This window comes from Drosophila eugracilis, unplaced genomic scaffold, assembly GCF_018153835.1.
Source record: "Drosophila eugracilis isolate 14026-0451.02 unplaced genomic scaffold, ASM1815383v1 contig_408, whole genome shotgun sequence".
NCBI classification, from domain to species: Eukaryota; Metazoa; Arthropoda; class Insecta; order Diptera; family Drosophilidae; genus Drosophila; species Drosophila eugracilis.
In genome coordinates this window covers 272,286-295,893 of record NW_024573270.1, presented here as the reverse complement: position 1 = coordinate 295,893, position 23,608 = coordinate 272,286, and the positions used below count along the sequence as shown (strand labels likewise).

At 39.6% G+C, this 23,608-nt stretch overlaps 2 protein-coding genes across 2 annotated transcripts; one reads left to right on the top strand and one right to left on the bottom strand.

Annotated features, from left to right (window-relative positions):
* Positions 1 to 16,826: 16,826 nt before the first annotated feature.
* LOC108103802 (probable cytochrome P450 318a1) lies at positions 16,827 to 21,011 on the bottom strand. Its single transcript, XM_017209483.2, has 7 exons — positions 20,172 to 21,011; positions 19,915 to 20,106; positions 19,658 to 19,858; positions 19,051 to 19,120; positions 18,664 to 18,979; positions 17,223 to 17,706; positions 16,827 to 17,162 (listed from the first exon to the last, which is right to left on the bottom strand). Exons 1-7 carry the CDS (start codon positions 20,335 to 20,337, stop codon positions 16,984 to 16,986), a joined length of 1,608 nt encoding a protein of 535 aa, XP_017064972.1. The 5' UTR covers positions 20,338 to 21,011; the 3' UTR covers positions 16,827 to 16,983.
* A 541-nt stretch (positions 21,012 to 21,552) lies between these two features.
* Positions 21,553 to 23,359, top strand: LOC108103801 (probable cytochrome P450 311a1). Its single transcript, XM_017209482.1, has 4 exons — positions 21,553 to 21,828; positions 21,880 to 22,257; positions 22,324 to 22,673; positions 22,736 to 23,359. The coding sequence occupies exons 1-4, from the start codon at positions 21,678 to 21,680 to the stop codon at positions 23,303 to 23,305; spliced, it is 1,449 nt and encodes a 482-aa protein (XP_017064971.1). The 5' UTR covers positions 21,553 to 21,677; the 3' UTR covers positions 23,306 to 23,359.
* The last annotated feature ends 249 nt before the right edge of the window (positions 23,360 to 23,608 follow it).

The window sequence follows — 23,608 nt, the reverse complement described above, 5'->3', positions numbered from 1 at the left end:
GAATTGATGAATTAATAAATTGATGAATTGATGAATTGATGAATTGATGACTTGATGATGTATATAGATGTAGTAGATAGATGTATAGATGTATGTAGAATGTAAAGTTGACTTGTCCCACGGGGCACCGATTCATAGCTCGGCAAAAAGAAATTTATCGTTATTAGAATTTATATTTTTGAAAAAGGTTTATCAATTCATTTCCACATACCTCGGTGTTCGATACTATTAAAGTTCCTTAATTATAGGTATAGTTTACCTCGGTTGAAGTTACAAAACTTCGAGTTGCCTTTATGATGGTCATTGCAATATAACTTATTTGATTATATGCAATTATTTATAGATCAATTTCGTATAGCAAATGCAAAAAGTTAAGATTTAAAATTTAAGATTTAAAAATTTGAAAATTTAAAATTTAAAATTGAATTTAGCTTGTTGAATGTAACTCATATATTTATACAATATGAGCCTAAAGTTGACATGGTCCCACGGGGCACCGATAACATAGCTCGGCATGTTAATTCGTCCCACGGGGCACCGATACATAGCTCGGCAAATAGCTCAGCCAATTTATCATTATTAGAATTTGTTTAGAAACAGATATTTCATTGCCACTTACCTGGAAGTTCGATACTGTTTAAATACGTGAATTACTCTCTTTCGGATGAAAGATCCTTCTTCTGACGGATACAGATTGCTAGATTGCTATTTCAGTTTGGGGAAAAAGATTTCAAAGTTCTTGTTTTGCGAAATGATGGTTGTGTTTCGCATTTCAATATAATATATAATAATTTATCTGACCACATGATATGTACATATATACGATCGGTTTTAAATTCAAAAAAGTTTCTACTCTATTTAGCTTGAATTGCTTTTGGCAGGTTGGCAGTTTGGCAGTTTGGCAGGTTGGCAGTTTGGCAGGTTGGCATTTTGGCAGTTTGGCATTTTGGCAGTTTGACATTTTGGCAGGTTGGCATTTTTCAAGACAAATAAAGGCTAAAGCTAAACTACCTAAGCTACCTATCAGCTGAGTATTCAATTATTGACCAAAATATTCGCATTTCAATATTAATAAAAAAAAAGTATAAAAGGGCACTGACCTTACTTTTGTTGGATTTGAAGATTATTCAGCATCGCAGTTGACATTGTCGTTGTGTAGATTTTCCATGTGCAGATATGTATAATTTAAATCTGTTAAAAAAAAAGAAATATAAATATTTATTATTAGTAGAAATTATATGCAAACCAATACTTCATTGCCACCTATCATAAGTTTCCTTATTAATCAAAGTTCCGTTTGGGATTGCTTAAAATTTCAGCATTGGACCTTGACCTGTTCTACCTGCAATCGGCATGCATAACTGTATCATCAGAACACTTCACACATATTGAGCAAAACTTTTCATGTGTTTGTAACACTTTTGGAACGCCAAAAACAAATAGCGTGTAAGACGCATACGCAAAAGTGAGAACTAATCTAGTCCAAAAATCTGCTCTCGACTTTACCTCTCTTCACTTCTTTTCCCCTTTCCCTTTTGGGTTCCTTCACCTTGACTCATTCACAAAACTTTGCATGTCCACAAAAAGATCTATCAATGTATGTACATACATCGATATTAATTACGGTTAATTATATGTATGTATACTGAGACGCTATCTCGTACTTTTCCGCTGGCCCCGCGGAGCCCCACGGAGCTCCTAGCTTGGTTATTGTCACACAAAATACCTAACTTCATTTTTAAAACACTTTATACTCACGAAAACACAAAACATTACTGCCGATATCACTTTTTAAGTATTACTTTCGATTTCCTAACACTTTTGAGAAGCTAAAACAAAATGCGTCTAAGTTGGAGGTGTAACTCTTTAAGAATGAAGACCGAAACACTGGCAAATCTGATAAGCTGGAAGCAGAGCTTTTCGGCGCGACTGCAGGTGAGAGGACTATACTATTCAAATGATCTGCTCTCCGCGCCTATTACCTCACCTCTCTCTAATTTGTTCTTTTCCACCACTGTACCAACGTAAAAGTGCAAACAAAATGCGTGTAAGACGCATACGCAAATGAGAGGACTAGACTGTCCAAAAATTTGCTCTCGTTTTCACTTCTCTCTCTTTTCCCTTTTGGGTTCCTTCACCTTGACTCATTCACAAAACTTTGCATGTCCACAAAAAGATCTATCAATGTATGTGCATACATCGATATTAATTACGGTTAATTATATGTATGTATACTGAGACGCTAGCTCGTACTTTTCCGCTGGCCCCGCGGAGCCCCACGGAGCTTGTAGCTGGGTTATTGTCACAAAAAATACCTAACTTCATTTTTAAAACACTTTATACTCACGAAAACACAAACCATTACTGCCGATATCACTTTTTAAGTATTATGTACTTTCGATTTCCTAACACTTTTGAGAAGCTAAAACAAAATGAGTCTAAGTTGGAGGTGTAACTCTTTAAGAATGAAGACCGACACACTGGCAAATCTGATAAGCTGGAAGCAGAGCTTTTCGTCGCGACTGCAGGTGAGAGGAATATACTATTCCAATGATCTGCTCTCCGCGCCTATTACCTCACCTCTCTCTAATTTGTTCTTTTCCACCACTGTACCAACGTAAAAGTGCAAACAAAATGCGTGTAAGACGCATACGCAAATGAGAGGACTAGACTGTCCAAAAATTTGCTCTCGTTTTCACTTCTCTCTCTTTTCCCTTTTGGGTTCCTTCACCTTGACTCATTCACAAAACTTTGCATGTCCACAAAAAGATCTATCAATGTATGTGCATACATCGATATTAATTACGGTTAATAATATGTATGTATACTGAGACGATGCTCGTACTTTTCCGCTGGCCCCGCGGAGCCCCACGAAGCTTGGTTATTGGCACCAAAAATTCCTAACTTCACTATTAAAAAACTTTATATTACGAATAAGCAACATAATTCTGAAAATATTACTTTTTATGTATAACTTTCCAATTTTTAACTCCCTTGATCAGCTAAAAAAAAATTACTTTTAAGTTGGGGGTGGATCTCTTTAAGGCTAAAAACGAAAAAGCACAACCAACGAAAAACTATTAAGCTAAATTGAGATGTTTAAATCGTACACGCAAGTGACGCCTATTACCTCACCCCCCTTTAATTTGTTTTTTTCCATCACTCTAACAAAGTAAATCAAAAGCAAAGTCAGATGAAATACCGTTTGGATTTGCTTTGCATTCATTCAAGAATTCTGGGTATACGTATTTGGCGATTAGATATGTGTATGTGTTAGTGTATGCATTTGCATAAGTCGTAATTATGGGGACGCTCACACTTACCCACTTTCCCAATTGGCATAAAAAACCTCCGATTTTACTATTTAAACACTACACTATATATTAAACGAAACACACAACATTACTACCGATATCACTTTAAATTAATTACTTCTTCTCATTTAACACTTTTAAGCAGCAAAGACAAAATGCGTCTAAGTTGAAGGTGGGTCTCTTTAAGAATGAAGTTGAAAACTCTGCCAAAAAGTAGAACTGATAAGTTGGAAGCAGAGCGTGGCGTCGCGACTGCAGGTGAGAGAACTATGCAATTCCAATGATCTGCCCTTGACCGTTCTCATCTCACCTCTCTCTAATATGTCTTTCTCACCACTTCGCCCTGCAGAGCCCCACGAAACCAACCGTATAACTGTTTAAGAATAACGACGGAGACAAATGACAAATGAGAGGACTAGGCTGTCCAAAAATCTGCTCTGGACTTTACCTCTCTCTACTTCTTTTCCCTTTTTGGTTCCTTCACCTTGACTCTTTCACATAGACTTGCATGTGCACATTTATGTAGATTTATCAATATATGTGCATACATCGATATTAATTACGGTTAAATATATGTACGTATCATGAGACGCTCGCACGTACTTTTCCACTGGCCCCATCGAGCCAAGCTGAGCCACGCTAAACCCACCGCTTGGTTATTAGCACAAAAAAGACTAAAATTTCACTATTAAAAAACTTTATATTACGAATACGCAAAATTGTACTGCCAATATCATTTTTCGGTATTACTTTCTGATTGTCAACTCTTTTGATCAGCTAAAACAAAATGCGTTTAAGTTGGTAGTGGATCTTTTTAAGGCCAAAGACAGTAAAGCAGATCAAGCGGAAAACTATTAGGCTAAAAAGAGATGTTTAAATTTTATAAGTAAGTGACGCCTATTACCTCACCTCCCTTTAAGTTGTTTTTTTTTCATCACTCTAACAAAGTAAAACAAAAGCAAAGTCAAATGAAATACCGTTTGGATTTGCTTTGCATTCATTCAAGAATTCTGGGTATACGTATTTGGCGATCACATATGTGTATGTATTAGTGTATGCATGTGCATAAGTCGTAATTATGGGGACGCTCACACTTACCCACTTTCCCACTTGCATAAAAAAGCTCAGATTTCACTATTAAAACACTACACTATATATTAAACGAAACAAACAACATTACTACAGAAATCACTTTAAATTAATTACTTCATCTCATTTAACACTTTTAAGCAGCAAAGACAAAGTGCGTCTAAGTTGAAGGTGGGTCTCTTTAAGAATGAAGTCGAAAACTCTGCCAAAAAGTAGAACTGATAAGTTGGAAGCAGAGCGTGACGTCGCGACTGCAGGTGAGAGAACTATGCAATTCCAATGATCTGCCCTTGACCGTTCTCACCTCACCTCTCTCAAATTTGTCTCCCTCCTCACTCTATCAAAAAAACAGTTTCGGTCCACATACACACATATATTTATGTATGCATGTGCCTGCGCCGACATCAATTTACAATTACATATTTGTATATGGCGATGCTCACTCGCACCTTTTCTCTTACCCCGCGGAGCCCACCGTTTAACTCTTTATGAATGAAGACGTAAACTCTGCCAAAAACTAGAACTGAGAAGTTTTAAGTGAGAGAACTTTGCTAATCCAATGATCTGCTCTCCACGCCTCCACCAGAACCCACCAGAGTCCAGCGAAACCATACGAAACCCACGCTTTGTTATTTTCCCACAAAATACCTAACTTTACTATTAAAACACTTTATATTGATGGAACCCAATTAATGCCGAGATAACTTTTAAATTATTTTGTTTCTTAAAACAGAACAAACGGAAAACTAATAAGCCAGAAGGAGATCTTTAAGTCGTACAGGCATGCTATTCCCATGATCTGCTTTTGACGCCTATTACCTCACCTCCCCCGTTCAACCATTCTTTCGAAGTTAAACAAAAGCAAAATCAAATAAAAGTAAAACGAAATACCGTTTAGTTTCGCTTTGCAGTCAACCAAGACTTTTGAATATACGTAATTATTGGGCGATGATTTATATATGTATGTAAATATGTTAGTTTATGCACTTGCTTAAGTCGATATTAATTAACAATTAACTACTTGTATATGGAGATGCTCACAAGTACTTTTGCCCCGCTAAGCCCCGCTAGTTTTTAGCATAAAAAAGCTAACTTCACTATTAAAAAACTTTATATTACGAATACGCAAATTTCGGACAACCTCATTTGTTAGGTATAACTTTCTGATTGTTAACACTTTTAGCAGCTAAAACAAAATGCGTCTAAGTTGAGGGTGGGCCTTTTTAAGGCTTAAGACGGAAACGCAGAACAAACGGAAAACTAAAAAGCTAGAAGGAGATATTTAAGTCGTAAACGCAAAAGCAAAATCAAAAAAAGTAAAGAAAATACCGTTTGGTTTTGCTTTGCAGCCAACAAAGAATTTTAAGTACACGTAATTATTGGGCGATTTAATCTGGACTCATTCACAAAACTAGCTTTAGGATATGTATATGTATTGGTGTATGCATGTGCATATGTCGTAATATGGGGACGCTCAGACTTACCCACTTTTCACGTGGAGTTCTATTGGCTTCTTGGCATTAAATGCCGCTAATTTCACTATTAAAACACAACACTATACGAAACACACAACATTACTACCGATATCACTTTAAATTAATTACTTCATTTAACACTTTTAAGCAGCAAAGACAAAATGCGTCTAAGTTGAAGGTGGGTCTCTTTAAGAATGAAGTCGAAAACTCTGCCGAAAAGTAGAACTGATAAGTTGGAAGCAGAGCGTGACGTCGCGACTGCAGGTGAGAGAACTATGCAATTCCAATGATCTGCCCTTGACTGCTCTCACCTCACCTCTCTCTAATATGTCTTTCTCACGACTTACGCAAATTTCGGGCCACATACACACATACATTTATATATGCATGTGCCTGCGTCGACATCAATTTACAATTACATATTTGTATATGGCGCTGCTCACACGCACCTCTGCTCTTACCCCGCGGAGCCCCCCGGAGCCCACCGTTTAACTCTTTGTGAATGAAGACGAAAACTCTGGCAAAATGTAAAACTGATAAGTAGGAAGAATCGTTTTACGTCGCAACTGCAGGTAAAAGAACTTGACTATTCAAATGATCTGCTCTACACGGCTCCCCCCGCTTTACGCCACCCCCTCAAACGATCTCTCCTCTGGCCCCGCGGAGCCATCCGGAGCCCTACGAAGGCTCTGGAGGGCCCCCGGAGCTACCAGGAGCCCCACCAAGTCACCCTGAGCCCACCGGAGCCCACCGAAGCCCACCGGAGCCGCTCGCTGGCCACCGTAGCCCCCCTTAGCCCCCCGTAGTCCCCTGGAGCCTACCGAGTAACTCTTTTAGAATGAAGACGAAGACGCTGCCAAAACGCAAAACTCATAAGTTGGAAGGAGAGCTTCAGTGAGAGAACTATGCATTTGCATTGATCTACTCTTGACCGCTCTCACCTCGCCTCTCTCTAATTTGTCTTGCTCCCAACTCTAGCAATGTAACGCAAATTTCGGACCACATACACACATATATTTATGTATGCATGTGAATGCGTCGACATCAATTTGGCGATGCTTACTCGCAGCTTTCCTCTTTCCCCGCGGAGCCCAATAGTGCCCCCCTTAGCCCCCAGGGTATCTCTAGAAGTTGGAAGGGAGAGCTATAGGTCGCAACTATAGGAGAGAGAACTAGGCTATTCCAATGATCTGCTCTCCACGCCTCCCCCGCTCTCCACGCCAGCCCCGCTCACCACGCCTCCCCCCTCTGCACGCCTCTTCCCTCATCAATCTAAAATATTCTCTATCTCCTCACTCCATCAAGCATTTGCTTACGTCGATATTAATTTGCAGTTAAATTTATGTTTGTATATGGCGCTGCTCACACGCACCTCTTCTCTTACCCCGCGGATCCCCCTGGACCCACCGTGTAACGCTTTATGAATGAAGACGAAAACTCTGCCAAAATTTAAAACAAAGAGAGCGTGACGTCGCGACTGCAGGTAAGAGAACTATGCTTTCTCAAAGATCTGCCCTTGACCGCTCTCACCTCACCTCTCTCAAATTTGTCTCCCTCCTCACTCTATCAAAAAAACAGTTTCACACACATATTTATGTATGCATGTGCCTGCGCCGACATCAATTTACAATTACATATTTGGATATGGCGATGCTCACACGACGCATCTTTCCTCTTACCCCGCGGGGCCCCCTGGAGCCCACAATGTAACTCTTTATGAATGAAGACGACGGAGACACTGTCAAAACTCAAAACTGATAAGTTGAAAGGAGAGCTTTAAATCGAGAGAGAGCTAGGGTATTCCAATGTTCGGCTCTCACCTCACCTCTCCTCTCCTTGCTTTACCTCACCTCACTTTGCCTTACCTCACCTCACTTTGCCTTACCTCACTTCACTTTGCCTTACCTCACTTCACTTTGCCTTACCTCACCTCACTTTGCCTTACCTCACCTCACTTTGTCTTACCTCACCTCACTTTGCCTTACCTCCCCCTACTTTGCCTTACCTCACCTCACTTTGCCTTACCTCACCTCACTCTGCCTTAGCTCTCTCAAATTTTTTGTTTTGATCTGTTCTTCCTCTTTATGAAAGCATTTAATGCGTTTTAAATCCAAGCCAAATCGAAAGCAAAGTTGATTGACTTTGTGAAAATGAATAGTAAAGTTAAACTGTGGGAATAATTGTTATTAATATGCAAGAAAAATAGCAATAATATAACATTTTGACTGGTTTATCGGTATTTAAAATAGTTTGACGTGTTAATTAATTTAAAATATTGCTAAAAAAGGAAAACAATGTCAAAGAAGTAATATTCCAGCTACTCTTAAGGTTATTATTACTTATTAAATGATCATTATCAATGAAAATAACAATGAAGTGGGGTAAGTAGAAGATTTTCATAATAATTTATTCCTTCCCTAATCTTTAATATTAACATTTTTAGTGAGCTATGGTGTAAATGATGAAAATCGTCTGATGTTCTCATGCAAGATTACCTATTAATATGCTTTATTATGGGCATAAGTTAATAATCTTCAAGCGGCGCCATTCATGCATCCCTTGTAATGTCTGTCGTCAATTTGGCCCAAAATCCACTCAGCAGTCAAAAGGCAGCCGATATATATATACATATGTACATATATATATATGTATGTATGTATATTATATATGTGACCAGCATGAAAGGCGTGCGAAATCGGCTTCAGCAACGCCCACTCAAAAGCCCATTAAAAAATAAAAGAACAAAGCTGAAAAAATATGTGAGAAGACGAAGGCGACGGAGAAAGCAGCAGAACAGTGCCATAACAAACGGGGCAAAAGATGCCAACAAGGCAATTGTGAAATGTAAATGGCCAACGTAATAGATGTCCAACGTCTCCATGTACACTGAGCTGAATTATGGACCCCAATGGATATACATTTAAATCTGAAAAAAAATGTAAGTGGAAAAGTAAGTTGCCTTTTCGCATCTATAAATTCGTTAATATTTCTAGACTTTTCCTTAACAAACTAATATAATATATAGTTTAAAGATAAAATATAGTATTTTCTTTCTGTGTACAATACCGACTTCGTCTCCGACAAGGACTCTGGCAATAATTCGTAAATTTGCTCAAATAAATTCCATGCTGAGCGGGACAGCCAGAGCGATTGGGACAGAGTCGAGGCAGAGGCAGAGGCAGAGGCAGTGGGTGTTGGAGATGGTGATGGAGGTTTTGGATATGGAGATGGAGATGGAAATGGAGAGCCTAAAATATGTTGTCCGGGCTGAGTCAGGGAAAATGTATGCAAAGCCCTTGGAACGAATTCCACCTACCCGATGACGATGGCGATACCAATTCTGAATCCGAATCCAATGATATGCAAAACATTCGCCAGGCGACTAGGGCATGAAATTCATAGGACCTAGGCATGGCATCCAGATTCCACCATCCGCATCCGCATCCAGATCCAGATCGTCTGTTGTCCGCCAATGGTGATAAGCGGCAATTGTAGCCAATCGAAGGCGGCATAAATAAATAAATAAACAATCGATGGCACTCGGCCGCCTTTTTGGTTACCAAGAATGGTCCATTCGATGGCGGGTGGGCAATTAATTTGCCATTTGTTTGGCTGCTTGTCTCTCTGTCTGTCTGTTTGTCTGTTTGGTTGTCTTGAAAGGCGACAAATCCCCCATACGCTGATAAGAATGAATGAGCCATCGCTGGCGAGATAAAGCCACAGCTCCCAGATACACATTCACAGCTACTCCAGATATACGGATATATACGGATATGGATGCAAATGCAGCATGGATGTAAATGTATGCGAATGTTGGGGCCATTAAAGGACTGAGCTTTGCCCAGCTTTGTGGGGTTAAGCCTCTGCGTGTGTGTGTGCGGGTTAAGGCAGGGAACTTTCTTGATCAGCTGCCCAGCGTTAAGCCGTAAATGTACCGACCAGATTAAAGCGGCCATTATGCGATATCCGTAAGTTGCAAGAGTCTTGAGGGATCTTTCATGGATTTTATTTACTCTTTAAAATGAGTTTCTTATTTTATGAACTTACTTTTAAGATTAATTTCTATTAATCTATTTTCCGCATACTTAAATACCGATTTAAGTTAAATGCCTTTTAAATAATTGGCAAATCCCCCGCTGATCTCTGCCTAATTTCCACTGATCCCGAAAACCATTTGCTATAGCCAGATGTCTGATACCGCCCACGGGTAAACTTTTGGCAAACTCAAAATCATGACCAGAAGAGTGGGCTACCAAGCCCGAGCCCGAGCTCCGTCTGAGACAGTTTTCATTGCCAGAGAGGAAGTAATTAAAACACAACTCAAAGGACATTTTAATTTAATCCCTTTGAGCTTGTCTCGCTGGCTGTCTCGTCGCCATCACAAACATGCGACGCCACCGCCACCGCCACCGCCGCCGTCCTTGCTGATGCTGCAGCAGCCGCCACTACAGCCAAGTCCGTGGCCAAGTCTCAAGTCTCGGCCAGAACCTACCCAGATCCTAGACAGAGGAACCCATCATTCCTTGCCACATTTTTATTCCCGGCCAAGTCAAGTCAAGCCAAAAAATCGCGCTCTGCTAGCTGTGCGCGCTCTGAAGTCCGGAAGAAGAAGCCATCGCAGCATCGATGTCATTGCGGGCGGGTTTGTTCTCGGTTTACACTAGGAAAAATAGTAACTTGATTTGTTATTATTAGCTTAAAGTTCTTTAAATTACATACAGAGAAATGTTTTGATAAAGATAGAACTCTACAAACTCCAAACACTACAGTATTTTGCTCATAACTTGGCCAATAATGGTCGTAATATGGAATGTAATACCTCATTGAACTTGTTTTCTGATACAAATCAGATTTGTATTTGATCAAAGGACAATATCTTTGTTCTTTCAATAGCTAACCACATACCAAATATCATATCAATCGATCAAGTAGTACTCAAGTGGTAGTACTCTACTGAAATTTTGGGTAGCTTTTATTTTTTAGATTCCCTAAAAAGTAGGCAATAGAATTTTTTGCTTGTCACGCTTTTTATTTTAAAAAAAATATATTTTTACATTTAGCTATATTTTAGATTTTTAAATATTATTTTTATTATTATTTCCTATTAAATTTTGTATTAATTTATTAATTTTTAAAATTTTTTGCCAAAATATTTTCAAAAATTTGAAAATCCTATAAAAATCGTATTAATCAAAGTAATACTTTTTTTTTTCCAGTGCTGGCAGCGAATAAATCATAACGCTTAGAGCAGCCCCCTATTCTCCACTACCCTTCTCCTTCTAACCCTCTAACCATTTGCCCACCAACTGGATGGCCATTCTCATTTGCCAAGATTTTCGTCCTCCTTTTTGGTTGCATTTTATTTATGCCGACAGTTTATTAATGCCAGTGGGAGGCGTTGGCAATGGGAGGGGGAGGGGGGCGTGGCCAGCGGTTTTGCAATAGGCACTGGAATGGGTTAGGATGGACCGTCTTGTAATTGTATTTGCTTCGTATGGGTGACTACGTGTGGGTGACTACAGGGGCGAACTTTTGATTTGAGGACTCCACCACACATTTTGGTCTAACCCAAAGAGAGGTTCTTATTGTTGACCTTTGCCCTCTAGGGATGGTTAAAAAAAATATAGTTAATTATGATTTCATATAATATCTTAAATTATTGATATTTGTAGTAGTAGAAATTCGTAATTACATAAAAAAAAAAAGTAACAAAGCCTTTAAAAAATCTCTTTAATATATTATTAAGATTATCGATATTTTGATTTTCATTTTCTTTAATAATAAAAAAGATTTTTTTTTTTTTATCCCTGGCTACAGACTAGTTCCAGCAACCATCGGCATCCTTCGCCTTCTTTACTTCGTCGTCATCATCCGCCTGGTGACCAGGCGCTGCTATAGCACTGCTTCCGTCTCCGGTTCGAGTCTCCGGTTCGGTTTTGGACCGGAGTTTGGGACCCGGTTCGCTTTGCCTGCCGCTTGTTATGCTAATTAGTTTTCGACGTTGACGTTTGCCAGCAACACAGCCGCCGCCGCCGTCGTCGTCGTCGTCGTCGCCGACACCAACGATGTCTTTAATTGGTTCTCATGTTGCCAGTCCACGAAGCTCTGGATGCCGGCTTTGTTGTTGCTTTTCCTATTGCTATTGCTGTTGCAGATGTTTGTTGCCGTTGCAGTTGCAGTTGCAAGCAGCAGCTGCTGCCTTGCTTTCTCCATTCTTTGGCACTTTGGCACTGGCAATTAGACTCCTTTTTTTGGTAGGAGTTGGAGCATTGGAAAAGGGTGTCAAAACGGTGGGCACAATCGTGTAGGGGTTTTAGGGGGCAAAAGGGATTGGATTCGTTAAGGAAATGCATAAATTTTAAAGAATTTATTTATTTTTATTGAATCTTTTGAAGGATCGTTAAAGTAAGATATGCCCAAAAAATTATTTATCAAAAAATTTCCAATGCCTTATTGAACAATTTCTAACACACTTTATGCTAATGTTATACAAATTGGGTTTTATTTAAAGCCGCATAATCCATCCAACGCACACATTCCAGTTTTGGCACTTTAACCCTTTTTGGTTGGGCCAGTAGAGAGCTTTCCCTTAACACCTGATTTGTCCACACATCCATCATTATCATTATCATCAGGCCCATGGATCCAGGACACAGGACGTTGTTAGTTCACAATTGCGTTTTGTTGTGCTAACCAAAACTGTCAACATTCAGCTGGCAGTAGTAGTTGATGATGGAGTAGGAACAGCAGCCGGTTTAGTCCAAACGTTATGATAATCACCCACGTGGTCTTGCCGGATGGATAGCGGGATGGAAACAGGTGGAAAAGCCGATGGCAGGACATGGACTTGGGCATGAATAGGGGCAGACGACAGGTAATAAACAATTCCATTTACCGACAGCTGTCAGCAAATAATGAAAAATTGATAACAACAAGAAAAACTGAGGGAAATGAGCTATCGAATGCTCTAAGTTCTAGGATTTTACACTTTTTTTTGATATTTTATTCTAATTTTAATGAGTTTTATTTTATAATTTCTTACATTTTTTATAGAAATTGTTCAAAATCTTAAAGAATAACCAAATTTTTCTAAGGACTTTAAGAAATAAATTTTAATTATTGCTCATACGACACGTTGAACGCTTTCATTAATTTAGCAAAAGAAGCATAAAACCTTGCAGCATAACGAATTTTTCTCGTTAGCTTAAAAGAAAAAAGGGTAGAAAATATTGTATAAAATATTGCGCATACGCCGCGTTGCACATCGTTAAGGGTGTTCGGTGGATTCAATGGTCAAACGGTCAGATGGCTTGGATGCCAAAATGGGTGACACCACAGCCGACATCCGCCCACAAGCTGTCCAAATATGTTTGGTTTTTCAGCTGCTAGAGCTACTGCCAACGCACCCCTCCTACCCACCGCACCCTCCTGAGCAATCGCAAATGTGGCGATGCAATGATGAGCGAAAAATTGACATGCATGTAATTAGTGACAAGAGGGGTATACGGTCATTCTGCACCCTCTTCCTACTCCGCATCTGTTAGCACTTGATGAGCTTCATCCGCACACGCTTTCCATATGCAGCCCATGTATATATATCAATTATGCCGTTTATGTCCAAATGTCGAGAGTTCGGCCTCGCTCTTGTCCTAGCCCTCGAATCTGGTTGAAATTAATTTTTGGACACTCTTTGAATGAAATCGAAACGAATTCTGGAAGAACTAATAGTAAATTAAAGTAAAAATAATTTTTTTTAAATATTTTTTATAATAACCTTTGTTGTAAAAAGATTCGAATAAGTTTTGATTACTTTTTCTGGGCATTTTTCCAAGTCTATTCTAGAAGTCTATCCATCTATCTGTGAAATATATTCTTTTATTTTTTAGATTTTGTATAATAATGAAATTTAAATAATATAATAAACATTTCCAGGAAGTTTCCAGCACCAATGATGGTAAAGACCATTCCGATAGAGTAGGTCAGCAAATGGGATGACCAAAAAGAAAATAAAAGGAACCGAAAAAAGGAAGAGGAACCGGAACAGGAGCCTGAAGTTGGTACGAAAAATGGACCTAGATGGCCTGGCGCCTCCTCCTGTCTCGTCAGCGTCACTTGTCACATTCACGTTGACTCTTTTGACACGTCGACAAATTGTCAACAACGTTGCCACCGAAGAAACCGTAGGACCAACAAAAACTAAGAAAAATGATCCAAAAATGCCGGCCACACTGGAATGCCGCCTTCCACTGATGTGGCTCACTGGCATGTGAATGTATGGATAGGACGGCATCCCTGGCTTGGTACTGGTTTTGGGTCCTGGTGTTTCTGATGATGGTGCAACATGGAACATGGAACAGGAGAGACTCCTCTATTAGCAGGCGGCCGCTAGCATTTTCACGCTTTCGTTTTATGCGGCTCAGTGGATTTCTGTCGCACTTAACGGCATCAGTGGCAGTGACACTGGCCATCGTCCGAACCAATTCCCATTCCCTTAGTTGACCCCTACCCTAACCATCCTACCAATGACTTTCCACACATTTATCAACGCCTCGCACAGCAAAGTCCGGTTACCCGGGAAGCATTTTTGCTAAAAAATGCAATTCAGCACGATTTGCATTTTAGGAAACGGATTCAAGGGGAGTTGCCCTTCCATTATCTTTGGAAAAACTTAAAAAATCTATCAGGGGTAGATCTGATCTTAATAATATAGATCAACTTTATGGTCATAAAAAGCTGATTTTATTATCTACATTAGAGTTTTCTGAAGGGTAACTTTAATTACTGACAAAATTATTTTAAATTGAAAAGGAAAATTGTTTTTAAGTTCTTTTCTTAGTTACCCAATTGATTTTCCTTTTAGGTTTAAACCCAAAGATACGAGGAAAACCCCCATTGGTCTTTGGACATAACTCTTGGCGCTCCCCTGACCGCTTCAGACAGTTGGAATTACGGGCATTTCCGGATGCTTCGGCAAATAATTAAGACTCCGTTTTAGAGTGGAGCTCAAGCCATATTTTATCCGTGGCGATTTCGTGCCGGCACATCAATCAAAGTAAATATGTGAGTACGGGGGCGGCAATTTCCATGCGAATGTGTTTCAAGTGCCTTTCCCTCAGTTATAAATTTCCACACACACACACACACACACATCCTGGCACAAGGACATACTGGGACGTACAACGAAGGACACGGACACGGACACGGACACGGAGGCACCGAAATGCATTCCACTCACGGCAATGGGGAAAGTGTCAAGTTAATGCCAGCAGCGATATCAACAACAACAACAACATCAACAGCAGGAGCAGCAGCAGCTATAAGGACATTGCCCAACCCATCTAGCCCATTTCCATTTTCCACAACCCCCTTCACCTAATGACTGCGTTGACGGCGTCATTTGCCTGGCGAAAAGGTAAGAGGAATCACAAGCCAAAAATCAGCAAAACCCCAAAAAGAAAAACTTCTACGAAATACCCTTTAACTGAGAGGTTTTCTTTTGGGATAACAAAGTTCTTGGAAAAGGGAAAGGTTTTCAAATATTTTCTTGGATTTTTAACTAGATTTAGATGTGGTAGATACCCCAGACGGTAGTGATTATATAACTTTCTTTTTAACCAAGTCGTATATACCCTTATTACCACATCACCACACATCATGGAGGCACTTGTCTGAATGATTTGGGAAATAACAAGATGCTTCTCATCCTCACCAGATCTTGCACTGGGGAGAGAACAATTTCGCGCTGTGTAGACCAAGTTATAATGATGCCACTTGGCTGACTGCCGTTGATGTTGCCCCCTGCCTCTGCTACTACTGCTACTACTACTACTACTTCTACTACTACTACGACTGCTGTTGTTGTCGTTTAGCTGGTAAGGCGATGCCAACATTTTGGACGCTCTTTGGACGCTCAACTCTTCAGACAAGTCAAAAGGACTCGAGCTGACAATGATATGTGCCTGGCACCCGGGACTGCTGCTGGATGGTAACGCAAATGGTGGGACAAATCTCGGGAGTTTGGGAGTGTGTAGCGGAAATATTGCTGACAGTTGTGGCATATTATCATACGGCAGTGGTGTTTGTGTCCCTCCTTGCCCCCAAGTTGAGTCACCGTCTTCGTGTCCTGCCACATTAGCCGTCGCGTGCTCAGCAATTGCTCGACATTTGTCGAGCATCCCATGACAGATGCAGTTTCCAGTTTCACTGCCATTTTCCACTTCAAGACCCAAGTCGGTCGGGTCCTTTGATCTTTTCCGAAACAAATTTATTGAACCGCAAAGCTATTTATTACGATTTTTAATATGCCTGGTTTAGTTTTGATAAAAGATTGCTCTCTTTGTCGGCTTTTGTGTTGTAGTTGCGATTTTTGAGATTGAAAGAAATATTATTGATCTGGAAAAAATTTTACCAAATACGGGTATTAAAATTTGTTACTTTTAAGATTTTTAAGATAATATATCTAACATTAAAAGTGCTAAGTAGGAGTATTTAAAATATAATATAAAAGCCTAGCTTTCAATTTTGCTTTTGAGCTCTGTCAAATACGCCATCTGTTACTCGTTTATTTGTGGTTGGAAAATATGAATAAGCTTTCAGCTCAATTGTCTTTTAAAAGCTTTTTGGAAAATTCAAATAGTTGGGAAAATATTTAAAGGATATTTTAAGGAAATTATATAGAAACTGCCTAGGTTAACTCTTTTACATATATGTAATAATTTAAGTTACATTGTAAAATGTTAAGTTACATTGTAAAATGTTAACTTAAGTTAGTTGAAATATTTTATAAGCAGCTTAAATTTGTTTATAAGAAAGTTAAAAGATAAAACACTAAAGTGATCAAATTTATGAGCAAATATCAGAATTAGTTTTTAGTTACTAGTAAAGTTCTTTAAACATTATAGAGATCTTTGTAAATATCTCAAAAAGATTACCAAAACTTCGAGTAACTTACATTAAATTAAAAATCTTTTTATTGATGCTCCGCTAAGGTACATGGAAACAAGACTCGAGTAACAAGTATTTAAATATTACCTGATATCTAAAATAAAATATACAAAAAAAACATGTAATAAAAAAAGTATTTGATTAAAGGACATCTATTAAGTCTACTCCTTGGACTGTTTGTGTGGCTGAACTGTCAAGAAGATGTCGTCGGCGTTTCTAAACTTCAGCGATATGTTCTCCACGAACTGCAGCTGCTCCAGCTCAAAGTCGCTCTGGAAATTAAAGTTCGAGATCAACTTGACCAGAAACACCTTCATAATAAACAGTCCATAGCGGCGACCTATATTTATAAATAAAAAATATTTAACATTAATATTATAATCAGATTCTGTTCTTTTACCAATACACGATCGCAGTCCATTGGAAAAGGGCAGAAAGCTATAGGAGTGTCGACGATCCCGTTGCCTTCTTGGCTCACCAGCTCCTGCATTAGACTGACCCTTCGGCTCCTGGTCATGATCCAGGAACCTTTGTGGCTCAAACTCTTTAGCATTGGCGCCCCACCAACGCTCGTCGCGTTGCATATTGAAAGTGTCCAGCACTATGATGCTGTTCTGTGGCACAATGGTCTCCTTTTCCCTGCTTGACAATTGAAAATCTCGACTGACATGACGCAGATTCATTGGAACGGTGGCCAAAAGACGCAATGATTCACTAACAAAGGCGTCCAAATATCGCAACTGCTGCAGCTGCTCCAATCCCACATGACCGCTGTCAGGCACTAAGGATCTGATCTCCGCCAGCAATCGCTGCTGGCAGTCGCCCTTGTTAGTGGCCAGGCAGAGAAGAGCCAGCATAATGCTATTGGACACCGTTTCGAAGGACTAGAATGGTTAAATAAAATATTAAGTTATAAGTTTTCTATGGAACTAAAATTAGATTTAAAGTTTTCTATTGACCTAGTTTTGTTCTATAGAAAAGTTTCTAGATCTGTTTTTGTAAATCTCTAAGTGGGTTCTTAGGAAAGTTTCTTTAAGTCTTTGCACGTGTTCATTGTTCTACATAATACGAGTACCTTTAACCAATCACAAAGTAAACACAAACAACATCTGCACTGCAATATGTGTTATTGTCTTTAGACTTTTGACGATTGGGGTTTTGGCAAATAGTGCCAATTATATAGTACGCGGGTTGCTAACAAACATAGATTCTAACCGTGAGTCGATCTAAACAGAGAAATTAAATATAAACAATGGCGTTAGGCGTCTCTATGGATTGATATTTGCTTTTGGCAAACAACGTCAATAATGGATGCTGTTGCCTGGATTAGACACTTTTTTTTGGGCCTATATAAACGCGATTGAAACTTTGTCAAAGGCACAGTTCTACGATCTGAGTATTCCATTCCACCACTACAAGATGCGATTCTTTGGCTTGTTGATCCTTTCCTGCCTTTTGGCTGTGGCCTATAGCAGCACGAATGCAACAGCAACCACAACAACAACCACTGAGGCTTCCACGACCTCTACAACCACGGAGGCCACCAAGAAAGTGGAACACATTACCCATTGGAAACATGTTGTCAACAGGCCCAACAGGAAAACGATAACCAAGAGGCACAGGGACAATGACGACAAGAGTGAAAAGCGTTCCCGTCGCAGGGGCTAAATAGGACAAACCCTTTCAACTTGAAACCGACCAACCGATCTGAATACGCTTCTTTTTTTTTTGACTATATAACCGCTTAATCTATTAATAATATCATAAATATCGATATTTATATGTAATAAATAAATTTAAATGCTTATTTGAAAATCGTTTTACATTTCCTACAAACTTACCACCAGAACCATGGACTGTGCCTCGTGCATGATCTCCTCGAGGGTCATCTCCCCGTTGGCGGCCAGCTGGAAGATCTGTTCAATGAAGATGCGTCTCTGCCAGCCGGATGAGGACTCCTCGCCATTCTTTTCACCACTAACTGCGTCTCTTAGCCTCCAGTTGCGATGCTTTGTTCTTACAATTTCGCCTACAAAATCCGCCAACAACTTTGTACATTTTCTGGACTCCTCGTAAAGTTCCGGGGCCAAAAAACGATGCAAGAGACGAATCTGTAGCCATGGTTTTACCACACGAATGGCTGAGATTTCCAGAAGTCTGTTTTGGAATTGGATAAGGGGATTGAGTTGTGGATCATTAAGAAGGAGGAAACAGGTATCTCCACTCACCGCTTGTAACTGTGGGCAATGTGCGCATCATCGATTTGGGTGAAATTGGTTGGAGTGCCCATAATGGTTACTGTAAGTAAAAAAAGTTAAGCATAAATCGTTTAAATAATATAAATGTTAAGTTAATCTTTAAATACAAACATTCCTTTTCTATATATATCACTCTCCATCTGATCAACAAACTACCTTTCCGATCAAACTCTCATAATTTAATGTCAATATTTTGATTTCTATTTGTGGATGGAATTCAACGGGGATCGGGTTTGGATATATTTGAGGATGGTTGGCGGGGTTCCGCATACGTGAGGCGCATGGAAACGGAGGGAACGTGTCGCCCCTCGAAGGGAAGTGAATGCAATTATCTATTATTATTATTATTTATTTCGCAACGGAAACTACAGATGGCGGTCAACTGCAATCGTTGATGATCGTTTGTATGTCCATGGCTGGCATTTCGATCATTTTACAACATATTTAGTAATTTAATTACTTTCTGATCATAATTTTTAAGCAGTTTTATAGTTGTTATATCTATAAGTATAGATTTTATTCTTAAAAACTGTTCAAAATAAAAAGTATTCTCTATAAAACCCTTTATAATACTTACAACAGGAAACCTCCAAGACAGCTCTACTCAACAAGTCCTCAGCATCCGTAAACTTGACGTTCTTTCCATGAAGATTTGACTGCGATAGAAACTGTTCGATGATTTGGTTGCCCACCGAGTTGAAGACATCAAAGAAACTGGCCACAATATTATGACTAAAAGCTGGGTTAAGTTGTTTTCTACGCAATTTCCATTGCTGTCCTTTAATTAGATTTTCGTAATTAAAAATTTGTTTCTTTGTTTTTTTTGGGTCTTACCTCTAGCATGTAACAATCCGCGACGAGCAAAGAAGCCATTTTGCAGGAAGGTCTTATCCAGACACTCAGGGGCATTAAGAACACACTCCATGCCGGCAGGATCATCGATATAAACAAGTACTCGGGTACCCAAAATTATGGCAATCGGACGCTGAAAGTACACTCGATACTGGGTAACCTTCTCCAAAATGCCTGCAAATTGTTAAAGTTTTAAATATTTTTCTTTTCCTTTTTTTTTTTTTGTTTAGGATTCTCACTGTTTGGATGCAGATTGATACAAAGTAGAAACCATAAGACTGGCTGCTGGACAACTCCACGCCATCCGTTCAACTGCCAGATTAGCCGCCAGCATTTGCGCTGCTGCCAGGTGAGTAGCACCGCGAGAAGGGCGCCACATGCCCAAAGGGCCACGCTGAGGTGCATCACCACAAACGCTATCGATTCCGCTTTTTATGGCCTAATGTGGTGCTTTGTAGGCAGCTCGCTTGTCTTTTTTGTTTTTGTTTCTAACGCTGCTTTGGATATTTTCTCCTTGGACGTGGCTAAGTGTCTCTGATAAAGGTGGCTTAAACTCAGCTAAAACGAACCGCTCGGTTGGGCCAACGGTTGACAACTGCCAAAATGTACGACACACAATTATTGGCAACACACCGCTGTCTCTATATGACAAAATGGTATTATTAATTGCCCAGTGGGGGACAGTGGGAAGCATAATAGGTCAGGTGCTGTTAATCCTCTTCATCAGCGATTCGTTTTGACCCTAAAAATGAGTGCAGGTTAAGATTATAAGACTTTTCTCACATTTTTCTAAACTAATTATGCTTTAAACATTGTTTAAAGTAATTCAGATATAATATAAAACAAAAAATGTAAATATTAATACATCAACTAATTAATAATCTTAGGCGCAACCCCTCAAAACTTGTTAAATACTTAAAAGTTATAAAGAAAGGTTCTGAATTATCTACAAAAGATCAAATGAAATGGAATATTCCTCTGCTACTTGGCGATATTGCATCTTAATTGACGAAATCAAAGTTCAAACGACTGCATTTTGTTTGCAGATTAGATATAGCTGGTAGATCGGTGGAAAAAAAGTCTGATCGTTAGCGTTCAATAATCCGCATAAACCAGCGGCACAATAAAGCAAGTGCATATATATATATAATATACTGTAGTATGTCTGAATGAAATCCGATAATCTTATCTAACCAGGCCTCTGTTAGCGTTAACAGTTCGTTGATCTGTTAGTGGAACAAGTAATTGTAACCCTTATAAGGCAAAATGGGTTGTTAGGTACTAAAACTAATATGTATTATTTGATTAGGTATGAGATATATTGATATATGAATATATATCTATCATAGAAATACTGCTATAAACTATAATAATTAGGGTTCTATAAATTTAATTGAGTTCTTTTTTAATTTTAAGTTATATTCACTTGAATTTTTATACTTTTACCAACTAATTTGATTATTACAAAAATTTATAGCAAAGAAGGCTTTCTAATTATTAGGCAAATACCATTTGAAGTACTGAAAACATTTAAGTATCAATTTCATTACCCAAATTTCCATGGTAATATTTATAATAATATAATAACAGCTACATCTAAAACCTTATATTATATTGTACTTTTTAGAGGGTTAACGATATACAAACCCTCTACAGATTAGCTGCCAATCAGGTTTAATTTAGCTAACGATTCAGTCCGATCGAAGCGCTGAAGAAGAACACTTCTATTCAATTTTCTAAGCGATATGGCGCTCTGGCCGCTGCTTTTGATCACTTTTGCCATATGGATTCTGATCCGCAAATGGTCACTCCTGCGTTTGGGAACTAGTCTGCCTGGTCCTTGGGCATTTCCACTACTGGGCAACGCCCAAATGGTGGGTAAACTAAAACCAGAATGTGAGTAGTTTAAGCAGTAGATCAAATCATTTATCACCCACCTGTCTTTAGTTATCTTTCTCGTTTTCACAGAGCTGCGAGATCGTTTTGGTAGCACTTATCGCCTCTGGTTGGGTCCTCAGCTTTGGGTATTTCTTCATACGGCGGAGGAGACGCGACAGGCTCTTCATGATCCAACGCTCCGGAAGGCGGAGACCTTTCTTCAGTTGGAACCGCTAATAGGAAACGGACTGCTCATCAGTCATGGGGCTCATTGGACCAGGCAGCGTCGACTGTTAACTCCCGCCTTTCAGCCGCAATTGTTGCGCAGTTTTGCTCCCAATATAGCTGGACATGTGGATCGCTTGGTTAACCGTCTTGCAGCCACAAAAGGAGACTTTCTGGAGGTCACCGATCCACTATTTGCCTGCCTGCTAGATGCCATTGTGGGTGAGTTCGAAAACTGTAATCACAATTTGAGAAAAGTTTCAATTGGCATTGCCTTTCTTATTGCAGACACCTCAATGGGTGCCCAATTGGACACACAGCTTGAGGATCACTCACCCATCATCAATGCATTCCATCTCAGCAGTAAATTCCTATTTAAACGCATGATTAATCCGCTTCTGGCATCTGATTGGATCTTTCAACGCACTCAACTTTGGCAAGATCTTAACGAGCAACTCCAGGTGATTCACACCCTTATGGAGTCGGTGATCGAGCAGCGCGCCAATGAGCTGGAGAAGAAGGCGGAGACTCCAGGAAAAGCCAACAATCTTCTGGATACACTCCTATTGGCCAGGTTTGAGGGTCAACCACTGAGTAGGAAGGAAATTCGTGACGAAGTCAATACGTTTGTCTTTGCGGTGCGTCGGTGGATTGTGAATTACATTTTTTTTTGAATATAAATAGAATTAGTTAATTTCAGGGAGTGGATACCACGACGGCATCCATGTCGTTTGTAATTTATGCATTGGCCAAATATCCAGAAGCACAAACCCGCCTTCGGAAGGAGCTGCAGGAGCTAACGGTGGATAGATTCTCTGACTTGGATGCCCTTAATGAACTGCCCTATCTGGAAGCTCTGGTCAAGGAGGTACTGCGGCTGTATACCATTGTGCCAACCACTGGACGACAGACAACGCGTTCAACGGAGATTGGTGGACGTACCTATTGTGCCGGCGTTACATTGTGGATCAATATGTACGGTCTGGCGCACGATAAGCTATACTATCCAGATCCTTATACCTTCAAGCCGGAACGCTGGTTGGAGGGTGAAGACACTGCCCCACCTACCTTTAGCTATATTCCATTTTCCGGTGGGCCACATGTCTGCATAGGAAGACGGTACTCCCTGCTCCTAATGAAGCTGTTGACCGCTCGTCTTGTTATGGAATTCGATTTAAAACTGAGTCCAGATCAAGCTCCTCTCAAGCTGCAGGCCCAAATGGTGTTAAAAGCCCAACAGGGCATACATGTATCATTTCTTAAAAGATAAAAAACACTTTTAAATAAAACGTTGCCGAGATCGTTGAACGAGATCGTCCCTTTACATATTTCTTATTTTATTCTGACTTTAAATAACACGACGAAAATTTATCAACTTTTCCCGTTAAATACATTTAAAAAAAATACAACTTTTGATCCAAAACAGTTAAGAAGATAGTGTGACCATAGCCAAAATGTTTGAAAGAGGCGCGCTTACTGGAAAAATGGCTAACCTAGCCAAAATCTAGCTATATTTAGCTTATTACCGACGCCCGCATATACTATCGATAACGTGACGCAGCGTTGCTGGCGC